At 59.2% G+C, this 18,203-nt stretch overlaps 1 protein-coding gene across 1 annotated transcript; it reads left to right on the top strand.

Annotated features, from left to right (window-relative positions):
- Positions 1–1,292: 1,292 nt before the first annotated feature.
- MDFI (MyoD family inhibitor) lies at positions 1,293–16,510 on the top strand. Its single transcript, XM_064635844.1, has 4 exons — positions 1,293–1,475; positions 11,299–11,481; positions 14,693–14,944; positions 15,337–16,510. Exons 1-4 carry the CDS (start codon positions 1,406–1,408, stop codon positions 15,591–15,593), a joined length of 762 nt encoding a protein of 253 aa, XP_064491914.1. The 5' UTR covers positions 1,293–1,405; the 3' UTR covers positions 15,594–16,510.
- Positions 16,511–18,203: the final 1,693 nt, after the last annotated feature.

Raw genomic sequence — 18,203 nt, forward strand, 5'->3', positions numbered from 1 at the left:
TTTGGAAAGATCCTGAGCAGTCAGATCCCTCCAGTCCCGCTTCGTGCCCCAGGCTGCCTCATTCCCACTTCCCGACCCATTTCCTTTCCATGTGACCGCAGTGGTGACGTCTCCCTTATCCCTCACCCCACCAAATGCTGCCCCGGAGCGTTGGTGACAGCCCCGATGGCAGCAGGGTTCTGGCATCACCAGGCAGGAGGGCAGTGGGATGTGAGGAGTCACCAGGGCTGTCCCCTGGGTTCAGCCCTGCTCTGGGAACCCGGAGCCGAAGCTCTGGATTGCAAAATCCAGTTACTGCCCAGACTCCAGCGTGTCTGGGAAGGGGTGGCCGAGGGCAGGGCTGGCAGGGCAGGCAGGGCAGGGGGGCAGCCCCCAGTGCTGCCGGCTGGTCCAGCTCCAGGATCACACTCCAGGCTCCAGCACAGCCTGTGGCCATCCAGCCTCTCTCTGTTGTGCTTTGCGAGTCTGGGCTTTTAAACACAGGAAAACACAGCAGTGGGATGAAAAAACAACCTTGCAAATGTCCCGCCGGGCCCTACATGACGCTCAGCACGGGGACGAATTCTCGTGGGGCCCTGCAGGGACACGGTGCTGGAGCAAACACTGAACTCTGGGTTGGCCCTCTGGGGATGTGCTGCTGCTGCTTGAACCTGGGTGTCACGCTGGTCTCGGGACAGCAACACCGTCACCTCCGGCCCCAGCAGCTCCAGGCATCGCCCCCAGGAGCAGAACCCCATTTTCCTGTTGGGGAAACTGAGGCAGGGAGGGGTGGGGGAGGCAGAGGCATTCCCTGGACAGGCCATGGAGTCAGGCACAAAAGCTCCCTCTTTGCTTTCCTGCCTGGGGGAAGGCGGACAGGCTGGAGAACCCACCGGAGGGACCTGAGCACCCCCCAAAGGGTCCCAACGCTCACCCGAGGGGCCCGAGCACAGCTGAGCCCCATTACTCCCCCCGCAGCTGTGAAATCCCAAATCCAAGGCTGGCCCCGGGAGCCACCACCTCTGCCTGCCCCGCGCCTCTCCCCTCCCGGCTCCGCTCCAGCCTCCAGCAGAAGCTCCCGGAGCGCTGCGGGCGCGGGCGGCCGCATGTTTGCGCTCCCAGCTTTTTTGTTGTTGTTGTTTTTTGTTTAATTTTGGGCTTTTTTTTAAGGAACTGGGAAAGAAAAAAACCAAAAAGGCAGAAGCCCTGCCCAGAGGCAGCCCCGCGCCCCGGCCGGCCCATCGCCGGGGCGGCGGGGCCGGGGGATGCGGGGCGGGCGCGGGGGCGGGCGCGGCGCCCCGCGGGGCCCCAGGTGAGCGCGGCGGGACGGGCGCGGGGCCGCCCCGCACTGAGCCCGCTCCGAGCCCGAACTGAGCCCGCACCGAGCCCGCTCTGAGCCCACACCGAGCTCGCACCGCCCGCCCCGATGTCCCAGCCCGGCAGCCCCCGGCCGAGCCCCCCGGAGCCGCCCCGCGCAGAGCCGGTCCCGCCGCCAGGTACGGGGGGTCCTGCCCGGGGGGAGAGAGGGGGTGCGCGGCTGGGGGGACACGGGTGGGAGCCTTGGGGGGCACGGGTGGGGAGTTGAGGGGGCGCGGCTGCGGGGAAGGGGCTCTGTGTGTGTGTGTGTGTGCACGGGGGGGGGATGAGTTCACGGGGAGTGGAGGTGTGTGCGCGGGTGGGGGGTCCGTGCAGAGCTCCGGGGGTACACGACAAGGGGATGTATAAATACATATAGGGGTGTGTGTGGACAGGGCTGGGGGCACGGCTGGGGGGCTGTGGGTTCACGGCTGCGGGTGGGTCTGCACAGCGCCAGGGGTGTGTGGCTGAGGGATAGATATGTGGAGAGGTGTGCACGGATCGGGGGTGTGCAAGGTTTGGGTGCCCGACATGGGGTGCCCCGCGGGGGGGTGCATTGCTGGAGACGGTGTGTGTGCACAGAAGAGGGGAGCATGAGTGTGTGTGCACAGAAGAGGGGAGCATGAAGTGTGTGTGCACAGAAGAGGGGAGCATGAGTGTGTGCGTGGCTGGGGGGCTGGGGGGGGAGCAGGGGGTGAGTGACTGGAGGGGTGCATGTAAGCACATTTTATAGAGGGAGAACATACAGTTGAGTGTATGTGTGTGTGTGTGAGTGTGAGTGTGCACGGCTGCGTGGAGCTGAGGGTGTGTTGGTGCCCCTGACAGTGTGTCCATGTCCGTATTTGTGCGAGTGCAGCAGCTGCCGCGACCCCGCGGGGACTTTGCAGCACAGACTCTCCAGCAGTTTCTGTAGCGGGGCCAAGCACACGGAGCCAGTCAAACCCCCCCCCCCGAGGGATGGGTGGAGGGGCTGCTCTGCAGCCATGGGATGCAGGGGGGCAGGATCAGGCCATGGAGAAGTGGATGGAAAAGTTTGGGGAATCCCTGCATTTTCCACGGGGCAGAGCTGAGCCCCCCGGAGCCCCTCCAGGCTCTGCCCGGGTCGGTGCTCAGTCCCTGCCAAGGCTCACGTGCAGAAAAGGCATTAAAATTCCCAATGAGAGAGAGAAAAGGCAGGAGACTGTTGGTGATGGTGGGACACGGCTGTGGTGTGTCTGTCAGGCCAGACACAAAAGGGGCCAAACCCGCAGCAGGAGCAGCTCCCGCGTGCTCCGAAGGGGCCGCCGGGCTGAGGGGCCGCGGGAGCACCGGGCACGGAGAGGGGCAGGATCCAGCACAGCTGGACCAGTCCCGTGTTGGCTTTGGCCCGGAGCACGGCTGGGCCCAAGTTTTGGAGAATACATCCTCTTGTTCTCTTCCCCCCTGCTCTTCCAGCTGGATGCCGCAGGCTCCGCTTCCCGGCTGGGCTCTTGTGCTGCTCCGAGCTGCAGCCGCGTCCCGGGGCCCAGGCAGCTGCAGGGGCTCTGTGGGACTGATTTCCCTGGATTTCCTTCCATTCCCTTTCCTTTCCAGGTGGGAAGTGGTGAACTGTTAGTGCACAGACCCAGTGCGAAAATGCACGGGAACTTGCCTCCAGCCCAGGTCAGGAGGAGTGCTGTGCACGGCTGCTGTGCCATCAATTGGGGGGTATTTTTAAAAATAGTTTAAAATTCTGTTGAAAATGTATTGGGAAAATGTTTTTGGAGCTTTTCTACGTTCCCTGTGGCTGCACAGGAGTGGTGTGTAGGTAGAGTGTGGTTAAACTCCCAGTTGTACTGTTGTCCTGAGCAGGAGTGGTGGGACCCAGCCAAGGTGCCTGGGGGCATCCACAAGCACCCAATTCCATGTTGGAGGTGTAGCACTTCCATCCCAGAGCAGCCCTTAACCCACCCTCCCCTTCCCCAGCCCCTCTGGAGGGGAGTGTGGACCTGATGTACGAACTCAAGCAGAGCTGGACCAACTTTGTCTCCTTTAGACCCCATTTTGGAGTGTTGGGAGCACAAGGGGGTCTCCAGGACACCCTCAATTTCCATCTGACCAAGCTCCAGGGGCTAAATTTCATCCTGAGAGAATATCCCTGTCCTGCCTCAGAGGGCAGCTCTGTGGTGACCTGTCTCGAATCCTTGCTCACCCCACTCCTGTCTTTGTCTCCCTCTGTTTTTGGGGGCTGACTCTCCGCTGTCCGTGCTGTTGGGCCCCGTGACGGTCGGGTGCAGAGCCCTGATCCCTTGGGCAGCAGCCAGAGGCTCTGTCACGCACCACTGAGCCTGGGAATTTTCTCTCCATTCCCCTTCTGAAGTTTTGCAAACTAGACCAGCTCATTTGGAAACATCAAGGCTCTGGAATAAACAGGGAAACTGAGGTGCCAGGGCGGTTTGGCCCAGGTTAGCACATGATGGGCAGGTCGGGTTGGTTTTGCTGTGCTTGGTGCTCTTTCCCAGCCTGAGCAGAAGCTTATTTCCCAAAGTTTGTTCCTTGGCATCTCTGGAGATGGACTGGGTGCCATCCCAGTCTCCTCCCACCCAGGAGGGACAGGGACATGGCAAACCAAAGCCTCGAAATAGCCACAGGTAGTTTGCAGAGGAGCCAGGAGAGAAGAGGCGACTGTCTGCCTGGAGGGGATGGGGGGTAATTACTTTTCAGAGGAATTAGCAGGAAACAGGAGGAAAACAGAAAGATTTTTGGCTGAGATTATCCTTCCTTCACGGGGAGGAAGAGGAGGGACAGCAGGGACAGCAGGAGAGGGTCTTTCCTCATGGGGAGCAAACCCATGTAAAGACAGTCAAGGCAAATCCACTTCCAGAAGCAAAACCTACCCCTTGGGTTTGACTCTGCTCATTCCCCCCTCCCTTCCTTCCCTTCCCAGCAGGACATCTGCTGCATGAGACCACCACCCCAGCCCCTCCATGTCCTCCTCTATGCCCCCTCTCCGTGCCTGTGTCCCAGCTTGGCCCCTGGCAGCTCCCTGTGTCTTTGCTCGGAGCCAGCCGGGGATGGGACACTCACACGCACTTTTTTCCCTTTAATTCTCTCTGCCTGTTCCCAAGGATTTTGCCCCGAGGTGTAACAGGAGGCCAAAAGCTGTTGTGTGCTCAGCCCTAATAATGCAGCATTCAGACCCAAAATACCAGGGACAGGGGTAGGAACAAAGGGAACCCCCTCCATGGTCAAAAGAAAAGGGTCTTTGCTTGTCTTAACACTGATTTAAATGCAGGGTTGCAGAGTTGTACACAGGCACCTTCAAAGTGCAAAAACTCCCCCCCCAAAAGCCCTAAAAGAGACGAAATTATTTTTTTTTTAACCCCAGATAAAAACTTTTTGCGTGAAAGGGTCAGTTTCTGCTTTTCTTTTAAAGATTCTTGTCAGCTTGTGAAAACGCTTCGTTTGTGTTTTTCCTTTGAACAACAGCAAAACTTTGCAAAAAAACCCCCCAAAACAAAACAACAACAAAAAAAGCCCCAAATGCCAAACAGAAAAAGGCAGATTCCTGGCTTTTTTCAGTGTCTCTGGGTTCGTGCAAAACAAAGCAGGGCCTTCGGGCTGTGCCGCCCCAGCGTCCTGCTCCCACTCCAGCTCCTTATTGAATTTCCTTGGAAAGCTCCTGCTCAAGCCTGGGAGCTGCAGAAACCCAAGCTCTCCTCAGGGTGTTTTCTGGAGTTCTGGTGATCTTCCCCAGAGCTCTGCCTTGCCCAGCACAGCCTCCTGTGGGATGGGCACAGCAGCCCCCGGGATGAGCCCCATCGGTCCCTCCTGCTCTGGCAGCCCCTTCCCATTTCTCCCCCCTCAGGGTGCCAGGTTGTACCAGTGGAAATGAGCTTTTACACTGGTGCAGTGATGGGGTAATTGGGATTTTTTTTCCCAAAAATTCCAGTCTTCACCCATCTCTGATCTTGAGCTGCCTCGTTGGATTTGCAGACTGGGAAGTGGGCAGGAGCTCTGGGAAGTGTTTTCACCCCAGTCCCATCCTTTGCTGGGGTGGGTGCACAGGAGCTCCAGCTCTGGCTCCTTCTCCCAGGGCAGGACAGGGCTCACCTGGTTGGGCTGCTTTTGGTGCCAGGCTCCATCTCCAGGGGATATTTCTTTGGGCAAATCCCATTTGTGTGCCTCAGTTTCCCCACCGGTCTGAGCTGTGCCGAGGTTGTTTCCACTCAGAGCTGCAGCTGAGCCCCTGGAAAATACCTGGAGCTCAGGTAACGTGTGATGGGCCCTGGGTTAAAGCCAGGGATGAAAGGGGCTGCAGAAGTGCAAATTATTATCCTCATTAATAACAGTGTCCACCAGCTCCCGTTGATCCGCTCCTCAATTAACTTCCTTTGAGGACTCTTAGCAGGGGGAAAGACACAAATTTTCCCTGGCAGGACCTGTACTGGTTTAACCCCAGAAGGTTACACAATTACTGGACTGGCTTGGTCCTTAATTACTCTCTCCATAATTTTCCCCAGCACAGCTCCTTGCTCTGTAATTCCCAGAATCTCCTTGGATGTGATAGGCATCTCCTTAGCCGCTTTCCAGGCTTCAGGGATAATTGCTTTTCCTTAAGGACACCCAGGATTTCCTCCTGCATCCTTCCCCCATGCCAGGCTCCTGTGGTGTAGGGTTGTTCCATCCTCTGAGGGGTTGTCCTGCCCCAGGGAGCCCCGAGCTGGCACAGAGCTCCTCACACCCAGTGCAAGTTGTCTCAATCCCAGGCTGGGTCTCCGTGCTTTTGTTTCCCCATCGTTTCCCACCACTCCTTGGCCCCACGGTGAGTCTGGGAGGTTTCATGTTGCTCTTTGGATGAGGCAGAGCCCAGGCCTGATGCTGGGAGAGGAAAATAAGAAAGAAACCTGGTCCTGCTGGTCCGGCTGGTGTCCTGGGAAGTTGTGTTGTCCCTGGCCTCCAGTTCAGGCTTAGAGATTCCTTCTTCCCTTGCAGCTCCAGTTCCAAATGCTGCCCTAATATGTATAAAATATATATGCTAAATCTATTCTTACTGCATAAGTTGTAGTTCCTCCCCAGTGCTGTGGTGACTGAAGTGCTTCTTGCAGTGATTTTACTTTTTATCTTCCCTGAAATCCCTTCTTGAGGGTCACCCTCACCACCCAGCTCTTGAGTGGGAGCAATTCTTACATGAATTTGGTTGTTGCCTCCTTGGCAGGAGCTGGTTGGATCAACAAGGACCTTTGGGTGATGGAATTTGTAGGGACACCTTGGCACAGGGTCTGTGCCCCAAACCTGGAGTTGGGGTTTTGTCACTGAGGTCAAACTCCGAACACGGATGGACTGGATGGACACTGGTCCTGACCTGTCTGGCCCAAAATTCCTCTCTTCCTACCCACCCAAGGGCTATAAATAACAAATAACAACAACTCCCAGGCTGCTGAGCTATTTGGGGTTTTGTGGGTTCTTTTGCTTTGTTTTGCTTTTTTGCATTTAGGAAGTAACTTTTCATAGAAACCACTTTTTTTTTTTTTTACCGAATTCCTCATTGTCCCAGAACTGAACTGTTTATCCAAAGCACTGCCCAGGTGAGCAGAGAGACACTGGGGCAAAGGGAGGGAAGCAAAGATGTGCTGGGTCTGTCCCAGCTGTGCTCTGGTGCTCTGGGCATCTCTCCCCCTTCCCCTCCCACCCTCCTTTTCCTTTCCCTGAGTATCCTAGAATCTGAGAATGCTTCGGTGCATTAATTTCAGACTGAATGTAAATAAGCCATTTGGATTTTTCCCAGTTGAGCAAACTTTCAAACCAGAATTTTGCTTTCCTCTCCTCCATCCTGGCTCGTGGGATTGGAAGGATTTGCTTCAGTGCCGTCTCTTCTGCACTTGAAACCACTTAATCAGGCTCTAAAATACCCCTGGAATAGGTCAGACAGGCACCTGATTGGGCCAGGCAGCGCGTACGGAAAACCAAGAGAGATTACACGCTCATTTTATCTGCATAAAAGAGATTAGAGAGCTCCCAAACCAAATAGTGCTGCATGTTGTTCATGGCAAACGCCTCCCTAGACCGTCTCTGTTTGTGTGTCTGTCCAACATTACCTGGTCCCTGTCCAGCCATTCCCAAGGGATTGAAGGGAGAGAGCAGGGGGGGACGGGAGGCTCTCCTGGGCAGGAGTCACATCCCATGGCATCAGGCTTGGATGCTCCTCAGGAGCTCAGACGTGGATCCAGATGTGCTGGGACCCTTCTCCCTCCCTTCTGGTTGACACCACCTAAGGCAAACATCTGCCTTGCCAAAGAGGTGGGATTTGCTTCCACTCTCCCCAGCCTGTTTTCAGCTCCGTGTGTCGGAGGCATTTTCCCTCCTGTGCTGTGTCTCCCTGGCCTTGGGCAGCAGGGATGGGGAAAGTGCCATGCTGGGAATGTGTCCCTCCATCTCCTGCCACCAGACTTCTTCCCTTTGAGGCCAAGGCAGCTGGGAGGAAGAGGGGAGATAAAGGAGACCCCAGGAGCTGGGCAGATCATCAGCTACAGCTCAGGAACACTGAGCAGGAGCCGTGGGACAACCGGGGGGGGGGGGGGTTGACCCAAAACCATGGCTCTGGCCTTGCATCTTCCCACATCCTCTGAGCCTTCCCAGGTGGGGGTCTGGGCACCACAACCAGCTGGGGGAAGGGAATCCAGAGGTCTCTGGGAGCTGTAGGATGCTGTGGCTGTGCTGCCTGTGGTGTGGTTCCTGTTTATGCTCTGTCCCATCCCAGCTCCCACCAGCTGCTGACACGATGCAGTTGCCTTTTGTTTGTCCAACTCTTTGGGAATGGTTACCTCAGTCCTGCAAGCTCATCAGGACCTCAGTGTGCTTCCCACTCAAAGCACAAAGTGCTTTTTCCCCTGGTCAGGACCACGGGGGTGGTCCCAGAAGCTCCTGCAGACACTGGTCATGTGGAGAGGGTCCTTCCTGCAGCCATCACTCCCAGAGGGATGTTTGGACTTTGCAGGAATATTGCAGCAATGAAACTCTCCAGCTTTACATCTTTCCCTCCTCCCTCCTCTTTTCTCACCCTCTTGATGGACTTTGGAGCTGACTGATGTCTTGGGCCTTTCCTGACGGCTGGATTTGGACTTTGGAAATGGGGAGAACAGTCAGAAAACCAGATCCATGTGCGTGTCCTGGGCTTGGCAACCAGGAGGCAAAAGAAAGTAGTGCCATGTCTATGGCTTCCCTAATCTTCTGTACCTTAGGGCAGTGCTGTGATTTATTGAAGCTGGGCTTATTATTTTTAAATGCCTTATTACCTCTGTTCCCATGAACAAGACACCGGAGTCGCCCTCCCTGTGCCACGTCTCCCTCGTGTTGTACAAGAGGTGGTGCAGAATGGGGGAGTGGAGACCCAGACCCTCATCTGTGATGGGCATTTATCCCACCCAGGAAGGGTCTGGGGGTGCAGCTGCCTTGGGGGTGCAGCTGAGGAAAGGGATGGATGGCCCATCCTGAGGGCCATCTCTCCTTAGGGCTTTGCCTGGGCTTGTGGTTGGTTTCAGACCTGAGAGATTCAGGTCAAGCCTGGTCTTGTTCTGGTGGCAGCAGGGGAGGGAAGGAGCCAGACCCTGACCTGTTGGAAACTGGGAGAGGGGACCCAGGGGGGCCTTGTCTTGGCAGGGCACCCCTGGAGAAGGGGCTGGGGGGATTTAAAGGAGGAGAGGGAGCCAGGAGCTGTGGGATGAGCCTGTGCCAGTGCTGGGGGTCTGTCTGTCCATCTCTCCCTGTGTCAGCAGAGGTGATGCCTCCTCTCGGGTGCAAAAGGCAGACTTGGTCTCCCCATGGCCCTGCAGCAGCAGGGATGTGAGGCTGTGCAAGGCAGGGAAGGACCAACTTCCCCAAATTTCTTTCCTGTCTATTTTTGTCTCTCTCCTGGCCACCTTGTTCCTGTGGGAGTTAATTTAATTGCCACCTCCCCCCCTGCATCTCTGTGGTTGTGTGTGAGACCTTGTGCAGGGTAATTACATGTGTGAGGTGGACACGGCAGAAACGAGCCCTGTCTCCATCCCGGAGCAGCACACTGGGCATCCACACGGATCCAGACAGCCAGTGCTGGGCTCTCCCTCAGAGCTCAGGGTCTCAACAGGCTGTCCTTGTCCTCATCCCCCTGGAACAGGCACAGAGAGAGCAAGGGATGTGATGGAAGCAGCACAGGGTGGCCATGGCAGGGGCAGGGATCAGCTGGAGCTCTCCCTGTGCCAGCCCCTGTCCCGCTGCAGCACCTGATTTTCCAGCTCTTTTTCCTAGTGTAAAATCACTGACCTGCAGGGAAGGGGATCTAGTGGTGATGGGGCTGCCCTGGGCAGCCCGAGAATCTGGGCTGTGGATTTTTAAGCCCTGGACTTCTCCCAGCAGAACCCGGAGCAGCTCAGATCCCTTCCCAGGGACCTCAGGGGAGCATCACCTCCATGCTCTGTGCTGGGCACCTCTGGCTCAGGGCTTCATCCAGAGCTCCTCAGCCATCAGGGATCCATGTCTGGCTCTAACAGGCATTAGATCACGTCTGACTCAGGCTGGTCCAGGTCGGGACATGGCAGAGGCCGTGGATGCAGCAGTGTGTAGGAATTATTCATCCCCACACCTCACCCATACACTGTGGGTAGATGGCAGCTCTCTTCACCTCTCTGTTTTGCCCTGGGCTTCCCAGAGGCATGGGAACAACTTTTCTCCTGTCTGGGACTCACGTGCTCACACTCTCCAGCCAGCACTGCCGTGTGAAATTCAGGTGGAGCCGCTGGATTTCCCTCGGCTGAGCCCCAAAATCCCCCCACCTGTGAGAGCCGCGAGCAGGGCTCTGCTGGGATGAGCTTTCCTTCCCAGCAAACCCCCTGTCACAGGAGCTGTGGACCCCAGGCTGGATCAGCACCCTGGGGAGGGCAGAGAGGGTGGTCCTGTGGGGAAACTGGGGTGTGTGGGGTGTCGTGGAGCATCAGTCCAGACTGGCTGCAGCCCCTCTGCAGCTCCTGCTGACCCCGGGGTGCAGAGGGAGCCTCTCCCTCCCTCGTTATACTCCTGATTCCCCTTATGAGCTCTGCCCACCTTCCTCCCTGGCTCGGGCGTGTAGGACCCTCGTCAGATGGAGGATAACGAAGTGTCCCAGGTCTCTCTCCCCCTGCCCCCCCCGCCCCTGCCTGCCTGTGTGTGGGACCTCTTGTTATAGCCGAGGAAATTATGGGTCTCTGCTCTCCCTCCCTTCACCCAGGCTATAATTTAGTTTTATATAAAGTGTGGTCCAGCCCCTGTTGTGCAAGAGGTTGCTATTCCAGGGCATGGGGACGGGGATGGGGCAGCAAGGAGGGTGGGTGGGGGACTGCAGCATTTCACTGAGCCCCCCTGGACACCCCACAGTTCCCCTGGACATCCCACATTCCCCATGGAAACCCACCATGAGGGGCAGAAAGCGCTGGCTCTGCTGAAGGGGGTTGTGGGTTTCTGCAAGGAGGTGTGTGGCATCAGAATTGATCCCATGGGGAATAACTCATCTCCTTTTGGGTTTTACTTGCCCCATCGAGGGGTCCTGCAGTGGCTGCCCCTGTCCCAGTGTGCAGGAAGATGAGGGGAGGTGGCAGCCAGCTCCCACAGGGAAGACAGTGGCCCTTTCATGGGAAGGGGGATGAAAAATCCAGCTTGAACCGCTGAGTGTAACCAGATCCCTTGGCTTTTTGGAGAAGGAATGTGGGACCTCAGGAGAGTTTTTGGGATGGTGCTGCTGAGCTGCTGGCGCTGCACGAGGTGAGCAGCTGCAGAGTGGTGCAGCCTCCACGGCCATCCCGAGCAGCCCAAAATCCCTTGTGGTGCTCCAGCTCTTCCCCCCCACTGTGTGCAACAGGGGCAGCTGGATTTGGCTTGGGAGTCAGAGCCCAGACGCCCTGCCCGGTGCTGATTGCAGAGTGTGGGGATGTGCTGCGGGTCTCTGTGGTTTGGGTGACCCCAGGGGGCTCAGCTCCAGCCCCGTTTCTCTTGCAGAGGCCGGGGAGCCCTCACGCCCTTCGCCGAGGCCGATTCCAGCGGCGCCGTCGGCAGAGCCCCGGACACCCGCCCGCCCCACGGTGCAGAGGAAGGAGAAACCCCTGGAAGATGAGGAGTCCCCAAAAGTCCTGACGAAGAGCCCCCGGGCCGAGCTCGCAGGCGCTCCCAAAGCTGTGACATGTGAGTGTTTCCCTCGTGGCAGCTCCAGCCACCTCCAGGTGCCAGTGCCTTGGGCTGCTGCCGCCTCATCAGGAGCAGGGCTCGTTAAAAAGGAGGGCAGAGGTGGGAATCCATCTCCTCCTCGCTTTGTTCCTCCCCACATCAAAGCAAAAGGCTTAAGCCGAGCGTGAGTCAGCTGGAGTGGGGAAAGTGAAGGGCGGCATCTGGGATGGCTCCGGCTCTCCTGCCCGTGGGCCCGGCTGGAGGCAGAGGGGCAGGAGGGGGGGCAGCTGGAGGAGCTCTCGGTGGTGTTGAGGTCCCCTGGGATGCCATAGTGGGAAGAGGGATCAGCCCCCCAGGGAAGGAGCTGGCTGCTCTATGGAACATCCCCCAAAGCCACAGGGGGAGAGAGGAGACCCCCGGCAGAACAGCCCCGTGGGCGCTGCCGCGGGACGGGAGCACAGCAGCCACTTCGCTGGAGCAAAGGGAGATGCCTCCCCCGGGACAGCTCTTGCCTTGGCGAGTCCAGGGCAAGGGTGAGGCTGGTGCAAATCCCGGGCGAGCCGGGCTGGCTGCTCGGAGGAGCTGGTTTTGCCGGAGGCGGATGTGAGGCCAGGCAGCACCTCCCCAAATCTGCTGCCGGTCCCCTCCCCATGAGAAGCACCGCGCTGGGGAAGGGGCAGGGCTGGGGGCCCTCGATCCATTTGCCGTTGCAGGGGTGGGAAGGCAGAGCTGGCAGATGTGGAAGGCCACGGGCCAGGCGCTCCTGGAGTCCCGCTGTCCATCCTTTCCCTGGCCCCCAGCCTGGATCCGAGGGTTTCGCTCCCGGGCTGCCCCATAGGCACAGCCAGTCCCCTTCTGTTGGATGCGAGAGCGCAGCTTTCCCTTCCAGGGGGTGTAAAGTGGACGGATGCTTCCCAACGGGACGAGGGAGGGTGGGAACGAGGTTGCACACCGCAAAGAGCGGGCAGGCGGGGTGGGAAGGGGAGGGGACGGCGGAATCCGGGCGCTCCCGAGGGCTACGTGGAGCGAGGAGAGCGCACGTTTCCTCCAGCAGAGTTTGAGCCCTTGCGAAGCATCTGGGAGCTGGGCCGGCTGCCCACAGACATTCTGCACGTCTGAGTCACTCCACAGCCGCTGCACCCCGCGGGCCTGCACAGCCCCCTCCCCAGTCCCCCCCCCCCCCCGGGCACCCCCCTGGGCCCCGGGGCTGGCAGGCACCACCTCGGTGGGAAACCCCAAGTGAGCACCCAGGAGGGGTTTTGGTCGTTGAGGATCCACAGGCAGGCTGTTCCACCCAAAATCCTGATTTCCCACCGTGGTGCTGGTGGGTGGCTGCAGTGGGGGCTGTCAGGTGGGCTGGTCCCCCCCACTCCTGCCCTGACACCCATGGTGCTGGGGAGCACCACACTGCTGAGCTCGGGTTCAAAGTGTCTCTTTTAGAAGAGCTTTGGGCTCCTGTGAGTTGAAGGCTCTCCTAAAAAATGGAAGCTATTTTCCCTAACTTAGAGGGGGGGGATTCCTGGCTGCCTTTGGCTGCCACTCTCCAGAGCCAGAGCGTGATTTTGATTTACAAACAGTTTAATCTGAGGAATGCAGTGAAATGGGGAGCGCCAAGGCGAGCGCATTGCATCCTGCTGCAATCCCAGAGAACCCAGCTGCTCTTGGACACTGCTGGGCTGCTGCTGCTGCTGCTGCTGCTGGGTCCCTGCAGGCTCAACCCCTGCCCAGGTCCCTGCTGGCCTGTCACAGCTCTGGGCAGCCCCAGGCACTGTGGTTCATCCTTGGTGCCACTTGGTGCCAGCTCGGTGCAAGCACCAGGGCACAGGCAGGTGAGGGCACTGGAGAAGGGTGAATGGGAAGTCAACACCATGTGAGGATTTTTAGGGAGGGGACACAATTCCCATTTTATCCAAGACCTGTTTTCCATGTCTCCAGTCTGCTCTTCTTCCATCTCTCCTGCTTCCAGCCCACTCTTCCCGCTCAGCCCTGGTTATTTTAAGTTCCCTTCCCAGCGTGTGTCAAAGACCAAGCCCCCGGTTAAACCTCCCTCTGCAGCCCAAGTCCAGCTCAGCCTGGCAGAGCCAGGCTCCAGGACCATCCACTTGTGTTTTTCACCTCCACCAACTGTTTTATTTTCGTGGGTGCAGGACAGGGCCCGTCTGTGCCCACCCCACCCCTGCCTCCCCCTGTGCCCTGCACAGAAAGCAGCTCCTGTTCCCCAGTGCCAGAGGTGCCTTTGCCCTCGAGCCTCTTGCCTGAATCATCCCTTGTTTACTGCCACGGGAGAGCAAAAGCAAAGTTTGGCCAAAGCACCATCACACAGGATTTTATTTGTGGCTTCCACTGGCATTGCTGTGGGGGGTGATGGATGCTGGAACCTCCTCCCTTGTGCTGGTTCCCAGTCCTCTCCCATGGATTTGTGGGGACAGGACACAGCACTGGGCAGGAGCGAAGGGCTGAGCCACAGCACTGGCTCTGGCAGGACACAGGGCACTGGCTCTGGCAGTGTCCCAGCAGGACACAGGGCACTGGCTCTGGCAGGACACAGGGCACTGGCTCTGGCAGTGTCCCAGCAGGACACAGGGCACTGGCTCTGGCAGAATCCTGGCAGGACATGGGGCTGTGGCCGCTCACGGCTGCAGCGTGCGAGGCTGGAGGGAGGCACAGACAGAGCAGAGAGTTATTTTCCTCCTCCTGCAGAGAAGTTCAGCCAGAGGTTGGGGAGACCTTTAATGAAGCAGCCAGTTCCCGCAGCCCCGGAGAGATGAGCACTCCGGCTCTCCAGTGGTGCTTCATCTCCTCCGGCTCTGCCGAGGATGGTGGGGACAGCCAGGAGCTCTGTCTGGCAGCCTCGGTGGCTTCATCCCTCCTGCCTGTGCCGGCAGTGCTGGGATCCCGGGAGACCTCCTCCTCCTCCTCCTCCTCCTCCTCCGGGTGCTCTGCTGAGTTTCAGCAGTTGCAGCACGTCCTTCACAAAAAAATCTCTACTTCTTGCTCTTTCTTCATCCCTTCCTCTTTTGGAGCCTCTGCCTCCTTCCCTGCAGCCACCTCTTCTTCTCCATCTCCTTTTCCATCTCCATCCTCTTGGACCATCCATCTTTTAGCATCACTTCCCAGCCACGCTGGGGACCAGGTTCCTGTGTGGTGACAGGGGACCAGGCCCGTGTTTCTCCTCGGTGGAGCACTACAGGAGGGCTCGGGGGGGGTAACGTGCTGCTCTGCCCCCCAGGCCAGCCCCAGGTGAGACCAGCCCTGCAGCCCCCCGGCCCCTGCACCCACCTCCTGCAGAACGGCGCCGGGCGGGGGCCGGACCCGGGCGGTGCCAACGGGGACGCGGGGAACGGGCTCTTCCGGCCCCTCCCCAGCACGAAACCTCACCGAAAGCTGCAGCCGCACCACTCCATCAACAGCCAGAGCAGCAAGAAGAGCAAGGGCAGCTCCAAGTCGGCCTCTTCCCACATCCCTATTGAGGCGCAAGAAGGTACCAGCTCTCCCCGGGGGGTCCCCTTCCAGCCGTTTTCCAGCCCTTCTTCCCTTGGGGTCTCTCGTGCAGCATCCTTTCAGCCCATCGGGACCCCTGGAGCTGGGAACCAGCCGAGCTCCCCTCCTGGCAGCCTCTGTAGGGTGGGTGCTGAGTGGGGCCATCTCCTGTCCTCCAAAATTGGTCTCTCTTGAGGCCTGGGCATGTCCCTGGGTGTTGAGGAAGGACCCTGGGGCAGTGCCTGGCCCTCAGACCTACTTCCCATCCCTTCCTTTAATTCCTGAGGGAGGATTCCCACCCTCACAGTGCTCCCCGGGCATCCATCCATGCCGGGTGCTGCCTCACCCATCCACGCCCATCCCCTCATCCGCTCTCTGGCCGTTCCTCCCCAGACTGCTGCGTCCACTGCATCCTCTCCTGCCTCTTCTGCGAGTTCCTGACCCTCTGCAACATCGTTCTGGACTGTGCCACCTGCGGCTCCTGCACCTCCGAGGACTCCTGCATCTGCTGCTGCTGCTGCAACTCGGGCGAGTGCGCGGACTGCGACCTGCCCTGCGACATGGACTGCGGCATCATCGACGCCTGCTGCGAGTCCGCCGACTGCCTGGAGATCTGCATGGAGTGCTGCGGGCTCTGCTTCTCCTCCTGAGGGGCTGCTCGGCGGGGGGACCTGCGGGGGGACCCCCCCAGGCCCTCCCGCAGCGGGTGAGGGTCCCTGAGCCGCTGGGAAACGCTGAAGGACAGAGCCTGGTGAAGGAGGAGAGCATGTCCCCCACTGCAAACCTCATCCCCGGAGCTGGTGAGCCAGACCCGGATCCTGCCTGGGGAAGGGTGAATCCGTAGGGCCATGGGGACTCCAGGGGTGGAGGCATCCTGTCATGCTCTACCTCCTCCCCACCCGGGCCGGTTCGTGAAGCACCTCCTGCCACCTGAGCCGAGAGCAGGAGCGCCCGTCCCGCAGAGCCCCCGGGTGCCACCCCAGGTCCTGGCCTTGGGGACAGCCTGTCCTGCTGCCACCGCCTGGGGCTGCCCCAGGACAGTGCTCCAGGTGCACAGGGGGCTGACGTGGGGGGGCACAGAGCAACTCCTTCCCCCCAGGACACCTCCAGGGCTGGTGCTGCACAGAGCCCTGCTCCCCACCGGGACCCCCAGCCAGGCACGGGGTCCTGTGCTGGGGACACCTCCTGCCAACCCCCCCTCGGTGCTGAGACTGGCAGCCAAGTGCAATACAGGCAGCCCGTCCCCTTCTGGGAAGAAGCTTTTCCTGCACCAGCCCCTGCAGTGGGATTGAAGCTGGGGCTGGGGAGACCCTGGAGCTGTGCCAAGCTGTTCCTGACCCCCCTGTGTCCCGGGGCTGGTGGGGCAGGGTGGCTCAGTTGGTGCCCAATGACCCCCACCAGTTGTCCCCATCCCACTGTCCTGGGGAGAGGGATCTTGGCTGGGTGGGGGTGGCAGATACCCCATTGAAGGGCTGGGGAGACAGGGAAGGAACTGTCACGGTATTTTATTTTTGTTGTCCTTTTTGTTTGTTACTGTAAATAAAGGTCTTTCTTCATTTCTGACCGACAGCTGCCCCACCACATGCTCTGCAGGGCACTCCCTGGGGGCAGCTCTGTGTCCCCCATCTCTGTGCCTGTGCCCCATCCTATTCCCAGCTGCAGGGGAGCCTTGGGGACATGGGACAGGTCAGGACAGCCCCAGGGTGCTCCTGCTTTGGTCCTTGTGCCAGAAGGGAAAATGTGAGAGGACTCTCTGTCCTTCACTCCAGGGAACAGGTTGAGGTCCTGGAGCACCCCAGCTCCCCTGGGACAAACCCTGGCCCTGTTGTCCCACTGTCGTTCCCTGCTCCTTCCCTGCTCCTTTCAGGCTCCTGAGCTGCTTCACCAGACCCAGGGCACAAATTCCCTAAAGGAGACAATAAATCACATGAATTCCCGGTCGAAGGGCTGAGGCTGCCCAGGGTTGGCATGAGGCTATGGGAGCTGGCAGCCCTTGGAATGTGGGTGGCTTTGGCCACTCCTGCTGCCACCCATCATGTCCCAGCCCCGTGTGGGACCATCAGCCATGCTGTGCCAGGCCATGTGGGTCAGGGACCACAGCCCCACACCAGGGTCTCGCTGCCCCTGGGGGGGCTCAGCTGGCCCAGCTCAGCTGCTGCCTGGGCTGAAGTTGAACGAGGAGGTAAAAATACTTAAAAATCAGGGCCAAATGGGTCAGTTGGTCACGGTGACATGGGCTGGTTTGGGATCTGGGCTCTCTGCCCTCCGGCGCTGCCGCTCAGCTGGGAAACCTATTTTTAGTGGTGAGCGAAGGGCGGTTGGGGCCGGCAGGGTGCAAGTGCACAGAGGGGAAGAGGCTGGGGCAGGCAGCCTTCCTCCACCCCACACACCCCAGGGAGGGCTCAGCGTGCTGGATTTAGGCTTTATCCCTCATCAAAGGAGTGAGGGGCCAGGGGATGGGATGCACATGGCTGCCCACCCTGGGGTGGACAGGATCGGGGCCCCATCCAGCACTCGCAGGGTCGGTGGGAGCTTTTCCACGGGCTCTGGCTGAGGCTCTGCTCCAAACTGTTTGCATCCTTGGCAAGGAGGGATGGAGGCGCTGGCCTTCCCCAGCCTGGCCTCACTCGTGCTGCTAATTAGGGAAGTTGGGGCTGGCAGGGCTGGTCCCACCAGCCACGGCGCTGCTGGAGTCGCTTAATGGGGACCAGATTCCCCTGGTGTGGGAAGGCCCTGCGGGCTGGCCCTGCTGGTGTCCCACGTGGGGTGGGGGTCTCGCACACCCTGTACACTCCAAGCACTCAGCTGCCCCCCCTGCTCCCCCTCATTGCTCCAGCCCTTCTAATGCTGCTCCCAAGAGTCCAGGTCCCTGTCCCGAGCAGGGGGTGGGGGGCAGAGATGATGTTCTGCTCCATGGATGTGATGTTCTGCTCCATGGATGTGATGTTCTGCTCCATGGATGTGATGCTCACGCCTACGAATGTGCTGCAGTGAGAGCTGCTGCACTGAAAAAATCCAAATAAAAGAGCAGTAAGCAGTGCAGGGCTACCCAAAAACTCTGCTCAGCGCTGCAGTGCTGCTCTGCAAACCCACTCTGGGAGAGGTCCCACCTTCTCCATCAGCTCTTCAGGGCTGGGTGTTGGAAGGAGCAAAGACAGATTTATTTCAGCCCCGACCCCAAACCTGAGGCACATCCACTGCCCTGAGCAGTGCTGGTTGCTCTGCTCATGTCCCAGGTGCTCCTGAAAATCACAGGGATG

This window comes from Pseudopipra pipra, chromosome 25, assembly GCF_036250125.1.
Source record: "Pseudopipra pipra isolate bDixPip1 chromosome 25, bDixPip1.hap1, whole genome shotgun sequence".
Lineage (NCBI taxonomy): Eukaryota > Metazoa > Chordata > Aves > Passeriformes > Pipridae > Pseudopipra > Pseudopipra pipra.